The 23,165-nt window shown below is 42.5% G+C and overlaps 1 protein-coding gene across 1 annotated transcript in view; it reads left to right on the plus strand.

Annotated features, from left to right (window-relative positions):
* si:dkeyp-117b11.1 (B-cell linker protein) overlaps positions 1–23,165 on the plus strand; it is a 64,529-nt gene that overhangs the window by 19,405 nt on the left and 21,959 nt on the right. Inside the window, 9 exon segments of the mRNA XM_034170723.1 lie at positions 3,856–3,952; positions 4,022–4,077; positions 4,079–4,135; positions 4,988–5,042; positions 5,118–5,219; positions 8,477–8,505; positions 8,582–8,624; positions 9,187–9,265; positions 9,470–9,500. Of these exon segments, the coding sequence (XP_034026614.1) occupies positions 3,856–3,952; positions 4,022–4,077; positions 4,079–4,135; positions 4,988–5,042; positions 5,118–5,219; positions 8,477–8,505; positions 8,582–8,624; positions 9,187–9,265; positions 9,470–9,500 (549 nt within the window).

Here is a 23,165-nt window from a genome sequence, read left to right on the forward strand (position 1 = left end):
ATGCCGGGAGGAACCGAGGATCCTAAACACTCCCGGTGGCAGGTTTCGCTCCACTGCGTCACAACCTCGGACGGCCAATCTATCCGGGGATTGTGCTTCACCATCCATGGAAATCCCAAAATCACTCGGGAGGTAGAAGGTGTTACATGGAACACGATCTCCTCCCTGTGATTTCCAGACACAACCAAGGTCACAGGCTGTGTCTGATGTGTGATTAACGGAAGCAGGGTGCCATCTAGTGCTTGCACCTGCAATGGTGACGGCAGAGCCACCAGGGGGAGCCCTACTTCCTTTGCCCATCTGCTATCCAGCAGATTCCCTTCCGACCCCGTGTCTACAAGTGCTGGGGCGTGAAGGGTTAGATCCCCACAAAGGATCGTTACTGGGATTCGTGCAGATTTGCGGGGTTTCCCCGCGTGCGTGTTATGGCCCACCCTTAGCCCAGTTTCTCCTTCTGCATATGCTCACAAGAGCCGCAGACAAAACACTCCCCGCGGGCCAGCCTCCTTTGTCTGACGTTTGTCTTTACTTTGGCCCTGCTCGTGTCCATAGCCTCCTCAGCAGGGGGAGCTGTAGCCACACGGAGCCCTCTGGCAGTGAAGCGTGGGGACAACGTCACCCTTTCGGAACCGGAAGGGGGAGGGACGGCTCGTGCCCGGTCATGCCCCCCGGCCTGCTCCCGACGATGCTCATTCAAACGGTTGTCTAAGCGTATAACCAAATCAACAAGCCCGTCAAAATCCCGCGGTTCCTCCTTAGCCAGCAGGTGCTCCTTCAGGACCGGAGACAGTCCATTTACGAAGGCGGCGCGGAGCGCAACATTATTCCAGCCGGACCTCGCTGCCGCGATGCGGAAGTCGACTGCATACTCGGCTGCGCTGCGACGCCCCTGTCTCATTGACAGCAGCACGCTCGCCTCGGTTGGGATGGTCAAAAAACTTGTTTGAACTCCCGTACAAACCCAGCATAAGACGTTAGGAGCCGTGAATTCTGCTCCCAAAGCGCCGTAGCCCAGGCGCGTGCCTCTCCTCGAAGCAGGTTAATAACATAAGCCACCCAGCTGGCGTCTGACTCGTACATGACAGGACGCTGTGAAAAGATGAGCGAACACTGCATGAGGAAGTCTGCGCAAGTCTCTGACACAGCCTCTGTACGGTTCTGGAGGGCTATGTATGCTTCAGGGGACGGTGGGGGGGGTCATTGAACGACCAGTGGAACGTCTGTTACGGGCCCAGGACCAGCAAGAGGAGTGGCTGCAGCAGCGCCCTGATCGCGCGCTTCCACCCTGGCGGTGAGAGCCTCCGCCCTCCGGTTAAGGAGAACATTCTGCTCAGTCACCAAATCCAGCCGAGCCGTGAAGGCGGTTAAAATCTGCTGCAGCTCACTCACCACGCCTCCCGCTGAGCCTGCACTCCTGGCTCTTCCATTGGCCGGTCAAGCTCGGGTTGACGCTCTCGAATCCATGACGAATGGCCGAGAAATCCTGTTGGGAAGGTGTCATAGCATGGACCACAACCAGGGGGCGCAAAGGAACGGACACTGAATAGCCAATAAGTAACAATTTAATGTTGTGACAACACACAACTAAACCACAAGATATGAATAGACAGTTAACACCAGGTGACATGTGGGCAGGCTCGAAGATAGAAGACCCCTCAACGAGAGATGAGCCGCGTCCCACACGGCTTCCACCACCAACGGCCTGAAGAACACCGGAGCCGCCACAGTCACGAGTCACCCAGGTGGCCTCTGTCTTCGGCTGTCGACCCTGGTACTGCCTGGCAGAAAACAAGACAGGATGGATGAGTATGAATTCGCACACTCAGTAATCCAACAGTCTGCACTCAGTTAGGAGGGGAAACCTCACCTCCAGAAACAATTTCCCCGTGCAGCTCCTGTAGTCTCTTCCCTGGATGGAGTGAGAGGCAAAGACCGTCGCACTCCACTATCCGCCAATCCAGCTTCAGAATGAGTCCACAGGAAAACGGCTGCACACAGAACAATGTTTAGATACAACAAAATCACAGCAGAGAAGGTTACCTCTTCGGTAGTTGATTTCTCGGCGGGGAGGTGGAGTTGCAGTCCGGCTTATGTGGTGGTGTAAATGAGTGACAGCTGGTGTGATGAGTGACAGCTGTCACTTCTTCTGGGTCTGGCGCCCTCTCGTGCTTGGAGCCCGCACTCCAAGCAGGGCGCCCTCTGGTGGTGGTGGGCCAGCAGTACCTACTCTCTCAGTGGCCCACATAACACTTTTTGTGCAGCAACTCTCTCCTCAGGTGTGCGCAGTGCTGGCCAACACCATGGTCACAGACTGCCGTGCACTGGCAGAGGAGGCTGAACAAATTCTTCCTGTCCACCAGGCATGACAGCAGTGCACTCGCTCCATCATATCACACCACACTACACACCAGAACCGTCGCAGAGGAGCTGCATTCTCCTCCACAGCAGCGCTCACAAACTGGCTTCTCCAGTGTATGAAAACATTCAGCTCATCGAACAAAGTCGAACTAAACGCGAATGTTACAAAAACTAAGCAAAGGAAAAGAAACTGTCAAGAACTACAGCAAAACGAAATTTCTTGTTTGTTTGGGCTTCGTTGTCCTTTGTTAGTGCCGTGTGACCGGGCCTTTAGTGTCATGTTGCCTGTACCATGAGTGAAAGTGTAGTGCTTTGATGTCTTCTTTCTGTCACGTCTCTGTTTGTGCATGTCTAAGAATAGAAGCACCTGCTTGCGGCAAAATGTGGAAAAGACAAAAAGCTCTCTGTGCGTGCATGCGTATAACATGATCACGGACAAACTGTGATGAGCTAACATTTGCCATTTGGTATGTTTATGTATTTTGGGGTAAAGGATGAATGCTGCGAAAACGGAATGTTGATATGACTAATATTTTTGGAGAAACTACGGATATTAGCTAACATTGCTTATTACATTCTGGACTAACACGCCATTCCAGGAGGGGTGGTAAATCATCTTTATATTAAAACGTGTGCGTGTGTGATTTTATTGAGTAAGTTCAATGTAAGTACATAATAAAATTGTAAATACATTACAAAAACATGGATCACACAAGAAGTGAAAAAAGTTATTTCCATTTTGGTCCATTAAAAATCAAATGACAAAATAGAAGTAATGATAATAATAATAATAATAATAATAATAGTGTGTATATGATAACAAGAACAATACATTACGACAGTAAATTGACATTTGGAAATTACATAATTAACAGGGAAAAATGGATTGAGTTCTTCTAAAAACTGTTGAGGTCTAAGGTTCTAAAAACATTCTGGACTCACACGCCATTCCAACTATTATAGAAACTTTTCACAATTTATTACCACCTTTTAAAACTCTCAGCTACCTTTGTTATAAACACTACCCAATCTAGAGCCCATGGATCCTCATGGGCAATGCGCTGATTACATTTATTTCACTTAAAATTTTTGTTTTTTCAGTTCAGTTTAATTTTGTACAATGAGTGATGACTCAGAGCGTGTGTGCATCCCTGTTCAGATATATTGTGAACTCACTTATGTAAGACATGTCTGAATACTGCACCACATAAACAGCAGAAAAGCCCAACTCTATTATGTAGCTCATGCAGAAATATACTTATGGGCCAGGCTGTATCTAAACAGTGTGGGAGCTTCAGATGAAAAACAAGAACTGTGCTGGTCAGAAACAACCAATGACAGGTCTAAACTTTTGCTTATAACAGATACAGTGACAGACCTAGGTTTTGAGGGTGTGTAACATGAAACTCCAACCATATTTTACTGCATAACACAGATGAAATGCGATTATGTAGAGTTTGCTACAGTCAAAACCACTGCAGTGTTTTCTTCTGTCAGGAGGATGAAGAGGATGGGGATATGTACGAACCACCTCCTTGTGAACGTCCGCCTCTGAAATTTTCACCACTACCCAAGCAAGATAACGTTTATCTGGGTAACAACACAAACATATTCACCACAGATGCTTACCTGATTATAGAAATGATGACACTTGATTTTGCAGAAAGAACGCCCGATCCTGGTGTTCCACAAAGGCAGGCTGTTCCTTCCCCCAGACCAACAAAGGGAACTGGCAAAGCAGCTTAGGAAAAACTGTGGTAAGTCAGATCACAAAAGCGTGAGTGTGTGCATGCATTATTTTATTTAGTCAGTTCAATTTAACTTCAAGTAAGATCAAGTTCAATGTAGCTTCAATGTAGCACTTACCAAATCCAAATTCATATTTCATTGCAGTGGTGGGCACAGTTACCCTAAACGTTAGCTTCAATAAGCACTCATCCGCTAATGTAAAATTTAATTTTGATCATGCTAAACTGACAAACCACTAAAGCATTTAGCTGAAGCTACCGCTAACTGCTAACTTTTATTATATGAATTAGTTTAGAGTAGGTTTGCTTTGTTTTTTTTTTGTTTTGTTTTTTTTACACTAAAACATGAAAAAACAATAACAACAACAAAAGAGCCAAACTGAAATTTTAATATGTTGCAGCATAAACATGGAGATTTCCAAAAAGGTTAAGATCAGATGATAAGATGTACATATATAATTAAATGCACAATTTAATTTAAACAGTACAGCTTATTCACAGTACAGATAGCATTAAACAAATAAGAAATATTAAGAAACAAAAATACAAATGGAAAATAAGCTAATTAATGTATTTAGTCTGGCTTGACCTTGATGTGCTGATTTGGGTTATTGGATTAATGTACGTCGTATGAACTCCAACAGGATCAAACATACGATTTCAGAGTTTAGAAATGACCACTGACCATTAAACCTAATTCAAAAACATGTTTGCTGACTTAAAGTTATCTGAACTAAACTTTGTGACTCTGTTTAGCTAATGGTTTTCAAAGTTAGCTGTAAAGCTAATCTGTTAACGAAAAAGTTAGCTTCTGTAATGATCTGTTAGCTGATTAGCTGGCCTGTGCACATCACTGTAATGGTCTCCTCTGTGTAATCCAGAACCATCGTCAGCCTGGTACTGATCAGTTCCACGATGATTCCATCTACAAGAAACGTGAGTCAGTTCTTCACTGGCTATACTGTCAAAGTATTGTTACCATGAATCTACCACGTTATTTCTTCCTTTCAGCACCTAAGATAGACAGAAGTGAGAAACCGGGGAGGAAGGCCAAGGCTCCTCTTCCAGTCCAGTCTGCTCACACTCCGACCCCGACCTCCAACACTGAGGAAGGTGATTATTCTTTGAAGTCATTCACCACCCTGACAACATCAAAATCAGTTTTATTATTGACTAACAGGAAGATAAATTTTTGTTGTGCAAATACTGGCAGCGAGACATTAAATAAAACTTTTACTCACCTTATATGATATGATATTCATTAATCATGGATGACTGCCATGTTCTTTATCAACTGAGAAAATGTATTGAAAACTTATACTGATGAAAATACAGGTGCTGAATACGGCATTATTAAGCGTGCTTCACCCTGCTGCAGCAAATTCCAGACTTCTGATTTCTGACCCCTCTCTGGTGGAGTGCCCATCTTCTTTTAAGATTTCCTATCTTCACACTTGGAGACGTGCTCAGAGAAAGATAACACTGGTCAAAACGATTTTTCTTGTATGGAGTTTTTTCAATAGATTTTGGGTCATTTGGGGGTGCTGAATCCAAATCTGGTGTTAGTTTTTGCTAGTCACAACGTATTTGAGATATGAATATATCTCGCACACCTCTTCGGCACCATAAACAATATTACAGCTCTTGTTCACATTTCGTGAACCTGGTTTAAGAACTATGCTTTTGAAACTGCTTTTGTGCATGATTAGTGGCAGCAAACCCGTGAGTGAATGAGCAACTTTTGCACAGCTTTTTGTGTTAGAAGAATTAGCCGTGTCAATTAGCTCCTTCAAATTGTCATCCGCCAGCAAAACAAACTCCACTATGTTTAGCTAAACGCCACCCCCGGTAGTGTGAGCATGCGCAGTGGTCGTCGCATAAAATAGCACCAAAATTGCACGGTAAAAAAGAACTATTGCATTGTCAATGAAACACCCCATAATGGCAACAGCCCCCCGACAGCTAACGTTAGCTTATCTAGCCGGCTGTAGCACCGTTTATCGTAGCTTACAAAATAATTGGTTCTTTTCTGTTTGATAACCCACATAAATTCATACTTTTGTCCACATTTATTTTTATATGTATTTGTTAATACCGTTATTGTAGATTTAACTACGCTATTATACTTTATACACTAATTACCATTTTTGTTTATCTTGTTAGCTTATTAGGTACGGTTGGCTTATTAACGGCTAATTTAGCTCTTCTAACTAGAACTAGCTTATTTTCATTATTTACAATTTTATTTTACATGGTGTAGATTTTTAATGATTCATCAGTTTATGTGTTCTTTATATCAACATATAGCACCTTAGTTCTTAGGTTTCCATTTGATAGCATATAGATTATGCTTTTTATTATCCTATAGTATGCTAGCAGTTACTATAGATAGATAACAATACACATTACATCATAGCTTCTGTTTCTATAATAAATACCATGACCATTACCAAATATTCTCCTGTATTAATATTTAGGTTTAATATCTATTCCTGTATATTATATAGTACCATATTATTGTATATGTTGTTTATTTTCCCTTAATATTTAATATAGTTATATATATATGATGATGTCTTATCTTTCTCATGTCTTATTATTTATTATTATATATACTTTTTTTCTTGAGCCGCTTGGGTGGGTAGGGAGAGTTCACATGGGATAAAAAGCTTTTCAACCTATCATCCCTGGTTCTCAAGACCAGGCACCTAAGTGGCTCTACTCTACTCTTTTCTACTCTTTTATTTTACTCTTCCTTTTTAGATATTTAGATATACCTTAATACACTAGCATAGTTCCACCTTAGAATTGGAATATAATATATAAGCTATACCTTACTGAATTTTCATGCTCCTACACACATTGCTATCATGCTATCACTGACATGGACTGTTGGATTAGTGAATTACACAGAGGCAGACCCAGAATCACTGAAAGAAAAATAGGGTGAGTGGCATCAGGAAATCATTATGTCAAACATGCTCACAAAGTTCGACTACAATTTCACAAGAATTTGTGGCACAACCGGACCTGTTTTACTGGATGACGTTAGATGGTCATGTTATACACAATATCAGGTTTGAACTTGTCAGAGGCTTCAGTAACAATAAATGACTAAAATCTTTAGACTGTTGTGCCTGGAGATAAAGACCTGCCCAGACAGAAAACCATTTCAAACAAGATCCTTTGGCCAGGCTGGTGTTGATGTATTTAGAGTATTGTTCACAGCACATCAACTAATGCTGCAGAAAAGCAGAAAAAACGACAACAGCATATTTTAGTAACACAATACCTGAGTAGCACTCAGATCTCCACCAACCTGGAAATTTGATTTAAGATTAACAAAACATACATGTTTTATATCAAAATGTCTTACAATGTAGCAACTTCTATCTGTCTATCTGGAAAACTGATTTGTTTTAATGAATATATATTAAATGACATAAAAACTGGATGAAGTCAAGCACCACAGACTAATTGCACAAATGACCAAACAAAGAAGAGAGTGACATCTAGTGTCACAAAGCTGCAACTTAAAACAGGAAAGACAACTCCTGAATAAAATGTTTTACACAAATTCCTCCAAATGAATTCTTTGTAAGTCAGTGATGTACAGCTCTGTGATGCCTTGACCAATTTGATCATTTCTGACCCAAACTAAACCACTTCAAATCAATAAAAAACACACCTTTCCACTATGGTCCATATTGGTACCAAACTGTTTAAAAAGTTATGAACTTGGGTGACCTGTCATGGTCGTTCAAGGTCAAAGGTCATGTGATCAACAGGAAGTTGTTACATGACTTCATATTTGTGTTTACGAATTCCTCAAAAAGCCATTCCAGATAACCCCCCCATCCTGAAATTTGACCTTGGCCCGTGACCTTCACTTTTAATCTGTTTTTTTTTTTCTTGAAATCAAATCACTGTGTACACACACACACACAGATACACACACAGGTACACAGTTCGTTGGATGAAAACAGTTGAAGTTTGTACATGATTTGTCTCCAATAATTGTATGTGGCCTCAACTAAAAGTCCATCCATGCAATAGAATTTGATTTGATTGAATTTGGTTTGCATATGTTGATTGGATGGAAATCAACATATGCAAATGAACATTTAAATTTGTCCAGTGAGGATGTTGTTGTTTTCTTTTTGAGTGCACAGAGATGTGCAGACAAACAGGAGCAAAACAATATCCCCGCATGGAATCACACGCCTCAGTGCAATAGCAAACAAGTGCACATAATCAGGTAAACTTTGGATACAGAAATCTCTGTTTGCCACTGTAATCACATGTCACAGTTCTTGGGACAAATCCAGTGATTGTATGAGATATTATACATGTGTATATTCCCATTTCAGATGTGTATCTGGATCTGAATGAAGACCAGGTGAGTTTTACTGATATTTACTGCTTTTGCTGCAGTGTCTTCTTTGCTCATGAGACATATCTTTTTGTTCTTTTAGGATGATGATGGTGATGATGAGCTGTACTTAGAGCCAACTGCTGGTAGGTTGCAAACACTCCACAGACATGGATATAGCTATTAGTTAATGTTTGTTTGAACATTGTCCCATCAGTATGTGGTCATCAGAAATCAGTTTGTAACATTTCTAAATCTGAGTGTGCAACACGCTAGTGATCATTTCCACATGATTTAAGGCCCTATCTTTCATCTGACACAAAATGGTGCACAGTGCATTGCTAGTGTTGTAGCTAGTTTCCATTGAATGCACATCCATCCATTCAGGAATTTGCACTTGAGGTCCATCTCAAAGCTGACACAGTTGCACCTTAGTCAGTGAAAATGTTCATATATAATTAATCCAACTGTCCCAGCTCTCAGTACCCTTTTGTGGTGCATTTTGTGGCAATTTTCCTGCTGTACATGTGCATCAGAACACCTAGCACTTTTTGTGCTGTTAACTACAATGAACTCAAACTTGACGCACTGTAGCTTAAAGACGATGCCAAGTGTCACTCTGGTTGGTTGAATTAAAGGTATTCACATGAATAATATGAATCCATAATCCATCCAGAAGAAACTGCAATCCTCTTTCTTGCTCCTCAGCTTGCCCTCCTGTACCCTCTGGTGTGATGAGGATTAATCCACCTTCAAAGCCAGTAATTGCTCCTGCTCCCATGCAAAGGTAAGTGTTACCCAAAATTACAGCAGATTCCAGGCTACAGCAGAACACACTAATATCATAATGTATAACAACTTTATATAATTCAACAACTAAGCTTTAACCTTCACATTCTGCCACGTTTATTTCAGCATAATGCTAACAGATGCAGTACTATGTCTGATTTAAAATATGCATTGCAAATGCATATTTTCTGTATTTCTGTAGGATGAAGCCTCCTTTTCCCAGAGCTACGTCTGTGAGTGTATCTGTTCATCTCAGTGCCCAGTCATGTTTGTTATGATTAAGCTCCAGTCTCATCACCTAAATGAGGTTATGTGGTCACCAGTATCGGCTGGTTTATTTGTTTTTAAACAGGATATTTAAAAACTATTCAACTGATTTTAATAAGACCCGATTGAGGGGTCTGGTGTGGGGAAAGGAAGAACCCATTGGTGCAGCTCAAGGTCAAAGGGGGATCCTGACCTTGATCATTAACATTAGTGTATGATCACAATTCTACACAATAAATTTTGCTGAGTAAAATTGACTCTGCTGGGATAACATTTGATCTCAGTCCAAATACAGTTAAAAAAAAAAACACTATTGTAGAGTGAAATCAGCTCTACTGGTGTCGCAGACTGAATGGTCCCCCACTAAAAATGGGTCTGCCCTGCCGCCACTGTGCATGCGTCATTTCTGAGCTCTTGTGGACAGAATGTCTTCACCCAAAGCGATCAAATGGATTAATGGGATTATTAACCATCAGATGACAAGGTAAAACCTCTTAAATCATTCTAAAGTCAGCTTTAAGCAGAAACAAGGCCGTTTTAAGCAGGAACGAGGCGATAATTGGTGACACTTTGAAATGAAGGACGCTCCATGAACGTGACAGCTAGCAGCTCGTGTAGCTGTGGCGCTGTGATCGCTTCCTCCGTCTTTTCTGATGAAATAATGCTGAATTTATGCGTACAGGATTGTTTGACAGAAGCTTCAGATATCTGTCGCTGAGATAGATGATGACTGGAGTGCAGTTTTAAGCAGAATCAAGGTGATAATCAGTGAACCTTGGCTAATGACGCATGCGCAGTGAAGGCAGGGCGGACCGAGTTTTAGGGTGGTCTGTTAGCTGTTGTGACGCTGTACCGATCTTTACATGGTTGTATATGTTTCTTTTATTTCTGTTTAACACTTTTTTGGGTTTTGAAGTGTATCTACCCTGAATTTTATTTAACTACAGTCCAATAGGTACGGTCGGGCCTACGTCACTTCGCGTAGTTACGGTCACCATTTTGGGTCGCCCCTAACTGTACGCGCACTCACAACCATTGTTGATATAGTCGTCTTTACTGCTGTTTATTCGCAAAGGCCTGCCGATTTGGTAATGCCAAATGGCGTAGGTACAGTTGGCCATCTGGGTCCCTGATGTGACCAGCGAGCCGCTGAAAACAAACCGCTGTCGCGCACATTTCCTACTTGACATCCATCGCACTCGCATTGTTCTGTCACATTTTTTTGGGAAGTTTTCACAGAGAATGCCATGATCGTATGCTGCAGTAATAGTGCTTCAAAGGCTGTGGAATGCCACGGCCGCAGCCAAGGCAGAAATGTGAAGCGTCTCAACCAACCACGCCCCAGGCCAATGAGGACAAAGTCGAAGCTTCATTTCGGCTCACCTCCTGCAGCTGCCTCTCTTGGTGAACTTGCTACAGCAGTAACCTCACCCAGAGAGTTCCTGCCTCCAGCTGACCTGAGTGACCATGAGGACTCGCCTTGTCCAACGTCACATGATTACGTTAACATGGAACAGGTGTCCTAAAAGCAGTGGTGGGCACAGTTCTGATAACCGATAATTATCGAAGATAATGTTTTCATTATCGGATTATCTTTTCAGATAACTTTGAAAACCATTATCAGACTAATTATCTTCCGATAAATTTTTGTCCGACAATTTTTAGACTGTTAATGTTGGGAAGGTGTCGTGACAGGGACCCACAACAGGGGGCACTAAGGAACGGACAATGGATAAGCCAACCAGTAACAATTTAATGTTGTGGAAACACACAACGGAATACAGACAGAGATATGGATTGCCAATGATACACCAGGTGACGTGTGGGCAGGCTCGAAGATAGAAGACCTCTGGCGAGAGAATAGCTGATTCCCACACAGCTTCCACCACCAGCGGGCCTGAAGAACACCGGAGCCGCCAAGTCCCGAGTCCCCAGGTGGCCTCTGCATTCGGCTGTCAACCCTGGTACTGCTGGCAGAGAACAGAGAAAATCCAGGTGAGTGTGAATCCGCACACTCAGTAGTCCACTCACAGTCAATGTTCTCCAAGGAGGGAGCACCTCTACCTCCAATCACACACTCGTGCAGCTCCTGTGTAACCACTTATCTGCTACGGAGCATGATGCGAAGTCGTCGCGGTCACGCCCTTACTCCAGCTCCGATAAGGACACCACAGGGCAAGCGGCTGCAAGGAAGAGTTAAGTTAGCAGAGAAATTTACCACAGAGAAGATTACCTCTTGGCTGCTGATTTCTCGGCAGGGAGGTGGGGTTGTAGTCCGGCTTTTATGGTGATGTGGAAAATGAGTGACAGCTGGTGCAGATGATGAATGACAGCTGTCACTCTCCGTTGCTCCGACGCCCTCTCGAGCTTGAAGCCCGCACTCCAAGCAGGGCGCCATCTGGTGGTGGTGGGCCAGCAGTACCTCCTCTTGTGGCAGCCCACACAACAGTTAACGTGGTAAACAAAGCTGAACGGCTACAAACACTTAGAAAATTTAAAATCAGTTGAGCACCTACCTGTTTAAATGCTTTGTAGCAGATGTGTAGTTCTACTCTCTGCAAACAGACGAGAGCTGCTTCTAGAAGAAACCGCTCTATCCTCTGCAGGCAAAGGAAAACTGGCCACAAAAAAACAAAACAAAACAAATTTCTTTTAACCCCATACTAATACGTGGGCACTATCACTCAAGTCATCCAGAGGCATACATTTTTAACTTATGGTTCAAATTTTAACCAAATTAATTTCGGACAAGTTATTTGTTGACCATAAAACAGTTATTTGTTGACCATAAAATTTTATTACAGAGATTAGAGCATGCCATAGGTATTAAAGGCACTGCGCTGCAGTGGTTTGAATCATATTTATCTAATAGATTACAATTTGTTCATGTAAATGGGGAGTCTTCTTCACGGACTAAGGTTAATTATGGAGTTCCACAAGGTTCTGTTCTAGGACCGATTTTATTCACTTTATACATGCTTCCCTTAGGCAGTATTATTAGAAAGCATTGCTTAAATTTTCATTGTTACGAAAGATGATACCCAGCTTTATCTATCCATGAAGCCAGAGGACACACACCAATTAGTTAAACTGCAGGAATGTCTTTCAGACATAAAGACATGGATGACCTCTAATTTCCTGCTTTTAAATTCAGATAAAACTGAAGTTATTGTACTTGGCCCCACACATCTTAGAAACATGGTGTCTAACCAGATCCTTACTCTGGATGGCATTACCTTGACCTCCAGTAATACTGTGAGAAATCTTGGAGTCATTTTTGATCAGGTTATGTCCTTCAGTAAGCAAATATGTATGACTGCTTTTTTGCATTTGCGCAATATCTCTAAAATGAGAAAGGTCTTGTCTCAGAGTGATGCTGAAAAGCTAATTCATGCATTTATTTCTTCTAGGCTGGACTATTGTAATTCATTATTATCAGGTTCTCCTAAAAGTTCCCTGAAAAGCCTTCAGTTAATTCAAAATGCTGCAGCTAGAGTACTGACAGGGACTAGAAGGAGAGAGCATATTTCACCCATATTGGCTTCTCTTCATTGGCTCCCTGTTAATTCCAGAATAGAATTTAAAATTCTTCTTCTTACTTATAAGGTTTTGAATAATCAGGTCCCATCTTATCTTAGGGACCTCATAGTACCATATCTCCCCAATAGAGTGCTTCGCTCTCAGACTTACTTGTAGTTCCTAGGGTTTGTAAGAGTAGAATGGGAGGCAGAGCCTTCAGCTTTCAGGCTCCTCTCCTGTGGAACCAGCTCCCAATTCAGTTTAGGGAGACAAACACCCTCTCTACTTTTAAGATTAAGCTTAAAACTTTCCTTTTTGAAAAATCTTATAGTTAGGGCTGGATCAGGTGACCCTGAACCATCCCTTAGTTATGCTGCTATAGATTTAGACTGCTGGGGCGTTTCCCATGATGCACCCAGTGTTTCGTTTTATTCACCTCTTTTTGCTCTGTATGCACCACTCTGCTTTTAATCATTGGTGATTGATCTGTGCTCTCTTCCACAGCATGTCTTTTTCCTGATTCTCTCCCCTCAGCCCCAACCAGTCCCAGCAGAAGACTGCCCCTCCCTGAGCCTGGTTCTGCTGGAGGTTCCTTCCTGTTAAAAGGGAATTTTCCTTCCCACTGTCGCCAAGTACTTGCTTATAGGGGGTCGTTTTGACCGTTGAGGTTTTTCTGTAATTATTGTATGGCTTTTGCCTTACAATATAAAGCGCCTTGGGGCGACTGTTTGTTGTGATTTGGCGCTATATAAATAAAATTGATTTGATTTGATTTGATTTAAACTGAAGTTTTATAAAGCGAAAATATCAGATATATGTTTTAGTTTTAAAGTAATGCGCTAATTTTTAAGGTTTTAGTGTGGACATGCTGTGTCCAGGTGCATTATGGGTATCTCAGTAAGTTCATGACATGAGAAATGCATTTCAGACACTCTGATCAGGCTACACGGACAACAGCATTAAACTCTAGTGCCTAAAACACTCGTGAATATATTCTCTGGGTTTATAGAAGTTGTTATTGTGTTTGCCTTTATTAAATTCCACGCATCTTAAATGTATCAGACTCAGATTATCTGGAATTTTGTTTTGGCAGGTTTTCAAGGTCTCTACTGCCATCTACTGGCCAGTAGTGTTCATGGCAGTATTCGCCCTGAAGCTGTGCTAATATTTTCAATCACTGTACTCGGTTCCAGCTCAAACTGTATGACAGAATCGCACGGTGTAAAAGTTCAGAACGCATGATTTATGTTCTCACACACATTGTACGTTCGAAAACCACACATCAGACTCGTGTTTCCAGAAGCAAAATGTAAACAGAAGCTTTTTTTTCAAATTAATTTACAAAAACTCTCAATGGGAGACATCAAAGTTAAAAAACAACAACAAAAACATTACAAGACAGGTCTGCAGTGTTTGCACATGCACAGTGTGAGAGATTGGATGCTTGTAGCACTTCAGCAGCGGGATACCCCTCACGACGGCTAACCAGAATAGCAAACAAGTTTGATTTTCATCTGACCATACGATCGCCGATCAGGAGGTGGTCGTGAGATGTTAAACGCAGCTCGTTACTCCATGTATACTAAATGATGCAGGACGCGCGATTAACCTGAAACTCGGTGTGATCCAAAAAATTCTCGCTCAAATTAAAAATCAGCTGAAAAAAGGCCAAAACTCGCACTGGCACCAGTAGTTGGCAGTGTTCTATTTATTTTGACACTGGTTATACTGGTTAACACACGACACACCTCACATTAACGTGTTGGTTTACAGTCAACCAATCAGTGTTAGCGGAGGCACATTTTACCCAGAATGCCATCTGTCTGTGTTTGCTACAAAACTTCTGAATTAGTGCATTATTCAACATTAAAAGATATATGTTATATCTTAACTTTGTACAAATGACAGAATTGACATTAATAGAGCTATTCTATCAATATTCATTTTATTTACACCAAACCATAAGTCAGCATTGCTTTATTTTCCAAGACCTCCGCCTAATGGCAGCATTGTGATTGAGTAGAGAATTGAGTTTCATGGCTCCTCTCAGTTGCGTTTGTCCTGGAAACCATGTAGTAAACTGGAGCTTCCAGCAGGGGGCAGGCCGCTCAAAGACAGAAGTGCTGACTTGTTTGGGTCTGTCGTTGCTTTTGATGGTTCCAGAAGTGATCATGGTGTTAAAACTCAAAATCAGCTTGTTAGTAGTTGCCTGTACCGGAGACAATACTGGAATTTATCAGTTATCTGTAACTTCCAATACATTTTTGGGTGGTTTTTTGTTTTATTTTTATCAAAGATAACTTTTCAGTTATCTGATTATCTGTTATTGAAGTTAATTTTTTGGTTATCTGTGCCCACCACTGCCTAAAAGGAAGAGTTGGAATGCCTGAAAGCGGAGAACTCACAGCTGAAGACAGACTGCGTTCCTGCGAGCTGAACAGAATGAGGAGAGAAGCAGAATGTGGTGCTTTGGGAGCTTGAAAAAAAATGCACTTTTTGATCTTTGAACTTATCATGGTTGGTACAGCCAACTGCAACACACGATTGTGGCATTCTCTGTGAAAACTGGGGTATATTAAGTAGAAAAAGCCGCGGTAGAACGCTGTAAGCGTGATGGACGTCAAGTTGGAAATGAGCATGACAGTGGTTTGTTTTCAGTGGCTTGCTGGTTACTGTGTGCGTTGCTATGTGTGCGCGCATCAGGGACCCGGATGTCCGACCGTACCTATAGTGAGTGGTTAGCTTTCGCTAGCAGTTAGCTTTTGCTAGCTTTGTTACCGGTTTGCTTGCGTTAGCTAGGTCGACTCTGCCCCCCGTTACTTTATTACTGTTTTTACCAGTCTAATACTTCTGTTAGTTTTTCAGTGTAACTGCTGTGAGTTGCTGTGATGATTCATTTGCGTGCGCACGTGAAAAAAAAAGCTGGCTGCCGCTGCTGCTACTGCCACTGCTACTGCCGCTGCTACTGCTCTTCCCTCAAACTCTGTCATAACCACACCGGACCTGCTACGAGTTGCTTCAGCCCCTTTCACACCGGGGCTGCTCCCATTTGCATCGTGTGTTGTTATGACAACGCCACGTGGAAGCAACTCAGTGCTGAGATGATGCAGCTCGGCGCCACAATAGCACAAGGGGCGCAAAGGACGAAGCAAATCGGATGCCGAAAATTAAACGTTTAATTTTTGTTTACGTCCTGTGCTCGACGCAGAATTAAGTGGTTTCAGCGCAAGTCAGAGCAACAGGACGGTACTCAGCATGACTGGAAGTCACACACTTACAAGACGATACCCGACCCAATTTATGATTCCTGCTGTGTTACATTGTTCCCGCAGTATAAATCATGCAGGATTGTTTTTATACCGTGTACACAATGCAGTAAAACTACTGCCGGTCTGCTCTGTGTCAGCCTGATCCCGTCAGATTTCAGAAGCTAAGCAGAGTAGGATCTGGTTAGTACTTGGATGGGAGACCTCTTTGGAACACCAGCAGCTGTGTGTGCTTCTCCAGGTAAGACTGGAGTTGAGTCAGGAAGGGTATCCGGCCTAAAACCTGTGCCAATTACCGATGCGGATCTGGCTGTATCCACTGTGGCGACACTGAACAAAAACCGGGAGCAGCCAAATGAACAACAACAACACAATGCAGTAAAACTACACACTCAAAAAAGAGCACAGAAAAAAAATGCTGATTGCAGCAGCTGCTCCTCCTTGCTCCTTTTCACAAACAAGCAGGAGCAAACACTTTTGTGAGAAGACTCTCACAAAAGTGTTTAAATAAAATCTATAAGTCCTGCTCACAGTCACAGAGACAGGACATGTCCACATGAAGTATAACTCCAGACATCTCCACATTTACTTGCATACGTGCGCATCTTGCGGTCACAGGAGGAAAGATAAACTATAACAGAACTCAGAGCGCAGACCTGCAGCTCAGCACAAGAACAAATATAAACTAGAGAAGAAATCAGAGTGCAGAGAACCTGCAGCCTGCGTTCTCACCTCCTCTCTGCCCCCTGCTGCGCGCACCTGACACAGAAATTCCTGCATCGTTATGATGCAACAGGAAGCAACTCGAAGTGGGCCCGGTGTGAAAGTGACTTTTGGTTGTGCAAGTAACTTTTTTTTGGTGCAAGTAATTTTTTTGTTACTAGCACCAGTGCAAGTAGATTAAAAAATGTATTTCGACCCCTGGATAAGGTGGCCCTTTTAGAGAGCCGTGTCCAGAAATTAGAACAGCTTCTCAGATCAGTGGAGATAGATGTTATGGGCACTCCAGACGATGTTAGTGTTGGGCCGGCTAGCATGCCCATTAACATCAGCTTAGAAACGCTGGCTGTGGAGGACGGTTTCCAGACTGTGGTTAGGCGGAGGAAGCCACATAGGGCTTGGTACCCGGTTGTGGTACCCAATCACACTCGCCACTGCGAACTCTGAATTGGTTCTCCCCCTTGGATATGCCTGATGTGAGTTCTTTGAGCCCACAGGTGACTTCCACTCCTATCTCCAGGCCAAAACGCGGGCTTTAGTGATAGGGGATTCTATCACCCGCAAAGTCAGGTTACAGACTCCAGCTTACATTAAATGTATTCCTGAGGCCAGAGCTCCCGACATTGCTTCCCATCTTAGGGTGCTGATGCTGCAGAAGGGTAGACAGACTAAGGAACATGACACGTGATACAGTCACATAGCTATTCATGTCGGTGCCAATGATGTCAGAATGAAGCACTCAGAGGTCACAAAAATGGACATAGACAGGACTTGTGACCTTGCCAGAAAGATGTGTCTGCATCGATTAATAGTCTCTGGTCCCCTCCCCTCCTGGGGTAATGATGAAGCATTTAGCAGGCTGACATCGTTGAATAGGTGGCTGGAACAATTTTGTAGACAGCAAGGCTTTAGTTTTATTGATAACTGGTCTTCGTTCTGGGGCTGCCGTGGCTTGCTGATGCCGGATGGCCTTCACCCTAATGGGGAAGGTGCTGCCATCTTGTCTGCGAACATAGATAGACCGCTACAGGGAGGGTAACATTAGGATTTTACAGCAGGCCACGGAGCAGGTGATTAGAGACCGTGCAAGGTTTATGACAAATGTGGATGTGGAATCCATTAGCTTAGTGGGGAAATCAGTGCAGAAAATCCACTATGGTGATAGTGCAGGTTATCTGCCAGGGAGGGAAATACAACAAGTTGAGACTATGGCCTGCTTCCGTAGACATATCCATAAAAATCATAGAGGGATATGCTTTGCAAACGTAATACCCATTACTACATTGGATGATGGCCCGTTGGCTGTTCCAACAATATCAAAGATTTTGTGTCTGCTGCCTATACAACTCGCATGGAATGTCTCAAACCTAAACCTACTTCCAGGCATCTTATACAACCCCTGGCAAAAATTATGGAATCACTGGCCTCGGAGGATGTTCATTCAGTTGTTTAATTTTGTAGAAAAAAAGCAGATCACAGACATGACACAAAACTAAAGTCATTTCAAATGGCAACTTTCTGGCTTTAAGAAACACTATAAGAAATCAGGAAAAAAAAAATAGTGGCAGTCAGTAACGGTTACTTTTTTAGACCAAGCAGAGGGAAAAAATATGGACTCACTCAATTCTGAGGAATAAATTATGGAATCACCCTGTAAATTTTCATCCCCAAAACTAACACCTGCATCAAATCAGATCTGCTCATTAGTCTGCATCTAAAAAGGAGTGATCACACCTTGGAGAGCTGTTGCACCAAGTGGACTGACATGAATCATGGCTCCAACACGAGAGATGTCAATTGAAACAAAGGAGAGGATTATCAAACTCTTAAAAGAGGGTAAATCATCACGCAATGTTGCAAAAGATGTTGGTTGTTCACAGTCAGCTGTGTCTAAACTCTGGACCAAATACAAACAACATGGGAAGGTTGTTAAAGGCAAACATACTGGTAGACCAAGGAAGACATCAAAGTGTCAAGACAGAAAACTTAAAGCAATATGTCTCAAAAATCGAAAATGCACAACAAAACAAATGAGGAACGAATGAGAGGAAACTGGAGTCAACGTCTGTGACCGAACTGTAAGAAACCGCCTAAAGGAAATGGGATTTACATACAGTAAAGCTAAACGAAAGCCATCATTAACACCTAAACAGAAAAACACAAGGTTACAATGGGCTAAGGAAAAGCAATTGTGGACTGTGGATGACTGGATGAAAGTCATATTCAGTGATGAATCTCGAATCTGCATTGGGCAAGGTGATGATGCTGGAACTTTTGTTTGGTGCCGTTCCAATGAGATTTATAAAGATGACTGCCTGAAGAGAACATGTAAATTTCCACAGTCATTGATGATATGGGGCTGCATGTCAGGTAAAGACACTGGGGAGATGGCTGTCATTACATCATCAATAAATGCACAAGTTTACGTTGATATTTTTGGACACTTTTCTTATCCCATCAACTGAAAGGATGTTTGGGGATGATGAAATCATTTTTCAAGATGATAATGCATCTTGCCATAGAGCAAAAACTGTGAAAACATTCCTTGCAAAAAGACACATAGGGTCAATGTCATGGCCTGCAAATAGTCTGGATCTTAATCCAATTGAAAATCTTTGGTGGAAGTTGAAGAAAATGGTCCATGACAAGGCTCCAACCTGCAAAGCTGATCTGGCAACAGCAATCAGAGAAAGTTGGAGCCACATTGATGAAGAGTACTGTTTGTCACTCATTAAGTCCATGCCTCAGAGACTGCAAGCTGTTATAAAAGCCAGAGGTAGTGCAAAAAAATACTAGTGATGTGTTGGAGCGTCTTTTGTTTTTCATGATTCCATAATTTTTTCCTCAGAATTGAGTGATTCCATATTTTTTTCCCTCTGCTTGGTCTAAAAAAGTAACCATTACTGACTGCCACAATTTTTTTTTCCTGATTTCTATAGTGTTTCTTAAAGCCAGAAAGTTGCCATTTGAAATGACTTTAGTTTTGTGTCATGTCTGTGATCTGCTTTTTTTCTACAAAATGAAACAAACTGAATGAACATCCTCCGAGGCCGGTGATTCCATAATTTTTGCCAGGGTTGTATATGCTACTTTGGAACCACCCCTAAACCCAGACAGTCCAAACCGTTAACCTCACAGAGGTCCTTAAGGTGCCCTGACATGATTGCGCACAGAGAATTTGAAATGTTCAAAAAATCTTTCATGCACAAAAGTCGTGCTATGTGGAGCGATCTAATCTCCAACACGACATGCAGCTCGTCAAGTGGAGTAAACAAGAAGTTAACAGAGCAAGTGGTGACATCAGCGGATCACATCAGAACGCAGCTTATCTGAAGCATTATAACAAGAAGTTAAATCTGTTATAAAACATACTTTAACAGCTGCAGACAAGAAGCAAGAACACACAACTGTTTTATCAAGCCATGACAATGTAAACAAGTCAAATAATTACCTTTTAGATGGCTCAAATGCTTTCTGCAGGTTGTTAGGCGTGCGCGTATGGCTTCGGCTGCAGCCTCCTCTGTGATTCAGGAAGTGATTAGAGCCATTTTCAACAGCCAATTTGCAGAAAAAATGATTAATCTGCCACAAAATAATTATTTTATATATGCGGCGTCGATCACAGAGCAAGTGGCAACTGGTAGTACAAAGAATGGCGTCCAGCTGTGAACACAGCGGGTGGTATCGTGCTGTTGCGTGAATCAAAAACATGCTCGTGTCAGGGCACCTTTAGTCTGGGTCTCATTAACATAAGATCACTATTGTTGTGAAAGTGTCGTGACACGGACCCACAACAGGGGCGTAAATGAACGGACAATGGATAAGCCAAAAGTAACAATTTAATGTTGTGAATCGCACAACGATGTACAGACAATAACAATATGGTGGACTGTCAATTATACACCAGGTGACGTGTGGGCAGGCTCGATGATAGAAGACCCCTGGCGAGAGAAGAGCCGGATCCCACACAGCTTCCAATGCCAACGGAGCTGAAGAACACTGGAGCTGCCAAGCCCTGCGCCCCAGGTGGCCGCTGTCTTCAGCAGTCAGACCCGGTACTGCTGGCAGAGAACAGAGACAGTCCTGATGAGTGTGAGGTCGCACACTCAGTAATCCCACAGTCTGTATTCAGTAAGGAGGGAGAACCTCCACCTCCAATCACACACTCGTGCAGCTCCTGAGATTAACCACTTATCTGGGTGGGGTGTGAGGCGAAGCCGTCGCAGTCCACACCAAACGCCAACTCCGCAGACAGGGTATCCGTCCCAGGAAAACGGCTGCAAAAAGAGATCAGACTAATACTCGAAGTTAAGGTTTAGCAGAGAATTACCTGATTGGTAGTTGATTTCTCGGCGGGGAGGTGGAGTTGCAGTCCGGCCTTTAAGGTGGTGGTGATGATGTGGATGAGTGACAGCTGATGCTGATGACGAGTAACAGCTGTCACTCCCGGTTGCTATGATGCCCTCTCATGCTTGAAGCCCGCACTTCAAGCAGGGCGCCATCTGGTGGTGGTGGGCCAGCAGTACCTCCTCTTCAGCGGCCCACACAACAACTATCCTCAAAATCATTGTTGATCAATGATCTAATTATTGATCATCACTTAGATATGATTGGGTTATGTGAAACCTGACTTAAACCTACAGCTGTCCTCCCCTTAAATGAGGCCTGCCCACCGGCGTACACATTTAGTCACGTCCCTCGTGATGCGAAGCAAGGCGGGGGTGTTGCTCTTATTTATAAATCCAGGTTTCCCTTATTAGCTGTTGGGGTCACAAATATAACTCGTTTGAGCATCTGATTCTCCGCTCTGCTCAGGATATTACGCATTGCCAAGGTCAGAGGAATAAAAAGCAGCCGTATTACTTTGTCACTGTATATAGGCCCCCTGGCCCATACTCTGAATTCTTAGATGAATTTGGTGCATTCATCTCTACCTTGTCAACGAATGCGATAACATTCTGGTTATTGGTGACTTTAGCATGCATATAAATAAGCCTTCTGATCCCCTGTGCAAATCATTTATGGAAATTGTGGATGCATTAGGATTTCAGCAATGCATGCAGTCAATGCACATTAGTGGAAATACCCTGGATTTAGTTCTCACACATGGTATTGCTGTCATGCCTCAGTGGTCTCTCATCACTCACTTATTAGGTTTACAGTTTCGCTGCCGTGTTTAGTGGAACAACAACCTTATTTATCACTACAGCGATGCATCAACACCTCAACTATGACTGAACTTGAAGCTAGACTGCCTGATATCTTAGCTTCACATTTGGAAAATGCCCAATCAGTCTTGTGGATAGTTTAAACTCAGCACTCAAAACTACACTCGACATGATTGTGCCACCTTTGTTAAAACCACGCCCCCCCAAAACACAGTCACCTTGGTTCAGTGATTACCTGTGTGACCTCAAGCATAAGGATAGAGGTCTAGAATGGAAATGGCATAGTTCAAAATTAGATCTGTTCCTAAATGTTTCAAATCTGCAGTGATTAAACCATTACTTAAGAAATCTAATTTTGACCCTAGTGTATTGAAAAACTATCGGCCAATATCAAATCTATCATTTTGCTCTAAAATTCTGGAAAACGTGGTTTCACGGCAGCTTGTGGACTACCTTACTGAGAACAATCTTTTCGACCCACTGCAGTCTGCTTTTAGAAAATATCATTCCACAGAGACAGCTCTCACTAAAGTGGTGAATGATCTACTTGTAATGGATTCAGACACCACTACAGTTCTGGTACTGTTAGATCTCAGTGCTATGTTTGACACTGTGGATCATCATATTCTACTAGATAGGCTGGAGAATTATTTTGGGATTACTGGGAGTGCCCTTGCATGGTTGACGTCATACCTGCTCTTAGCAAAAAGTAGTATATTTAAAGTTCATTTTATTAAGTATGCTTCAGTATAAGTATAGCAAGTATACTACAGATTGTGTACTGTTAGTATACTAGGAAGTACACAAATTTAATACTTTTTTGGACTAAATTGGACATTTCAAGTTTATAAAAGTATATTTTAAAGTTCGTTTTAAGTTTGCTAAAGTACACATTAAAGTATACAAGTACACTCACCTATATATTATCAATGTACTTGGTATATCTCTCTTGTATGCT

The sequence above is a fragment of the Thalassophryne amazonica genome, chromosome 5 (assembly GCF_902500255.1).
Source record: "Thalassophryne amazonica chromosome 5, fThaAma1.1, whole genome shotgun sequence".
NCBI lineage: Eukaryota > Metazoa > Chordata > Actinopteri > Batrachoidiformes > Batrachoididae > Thalassophryne > Thalassophryne amazonica.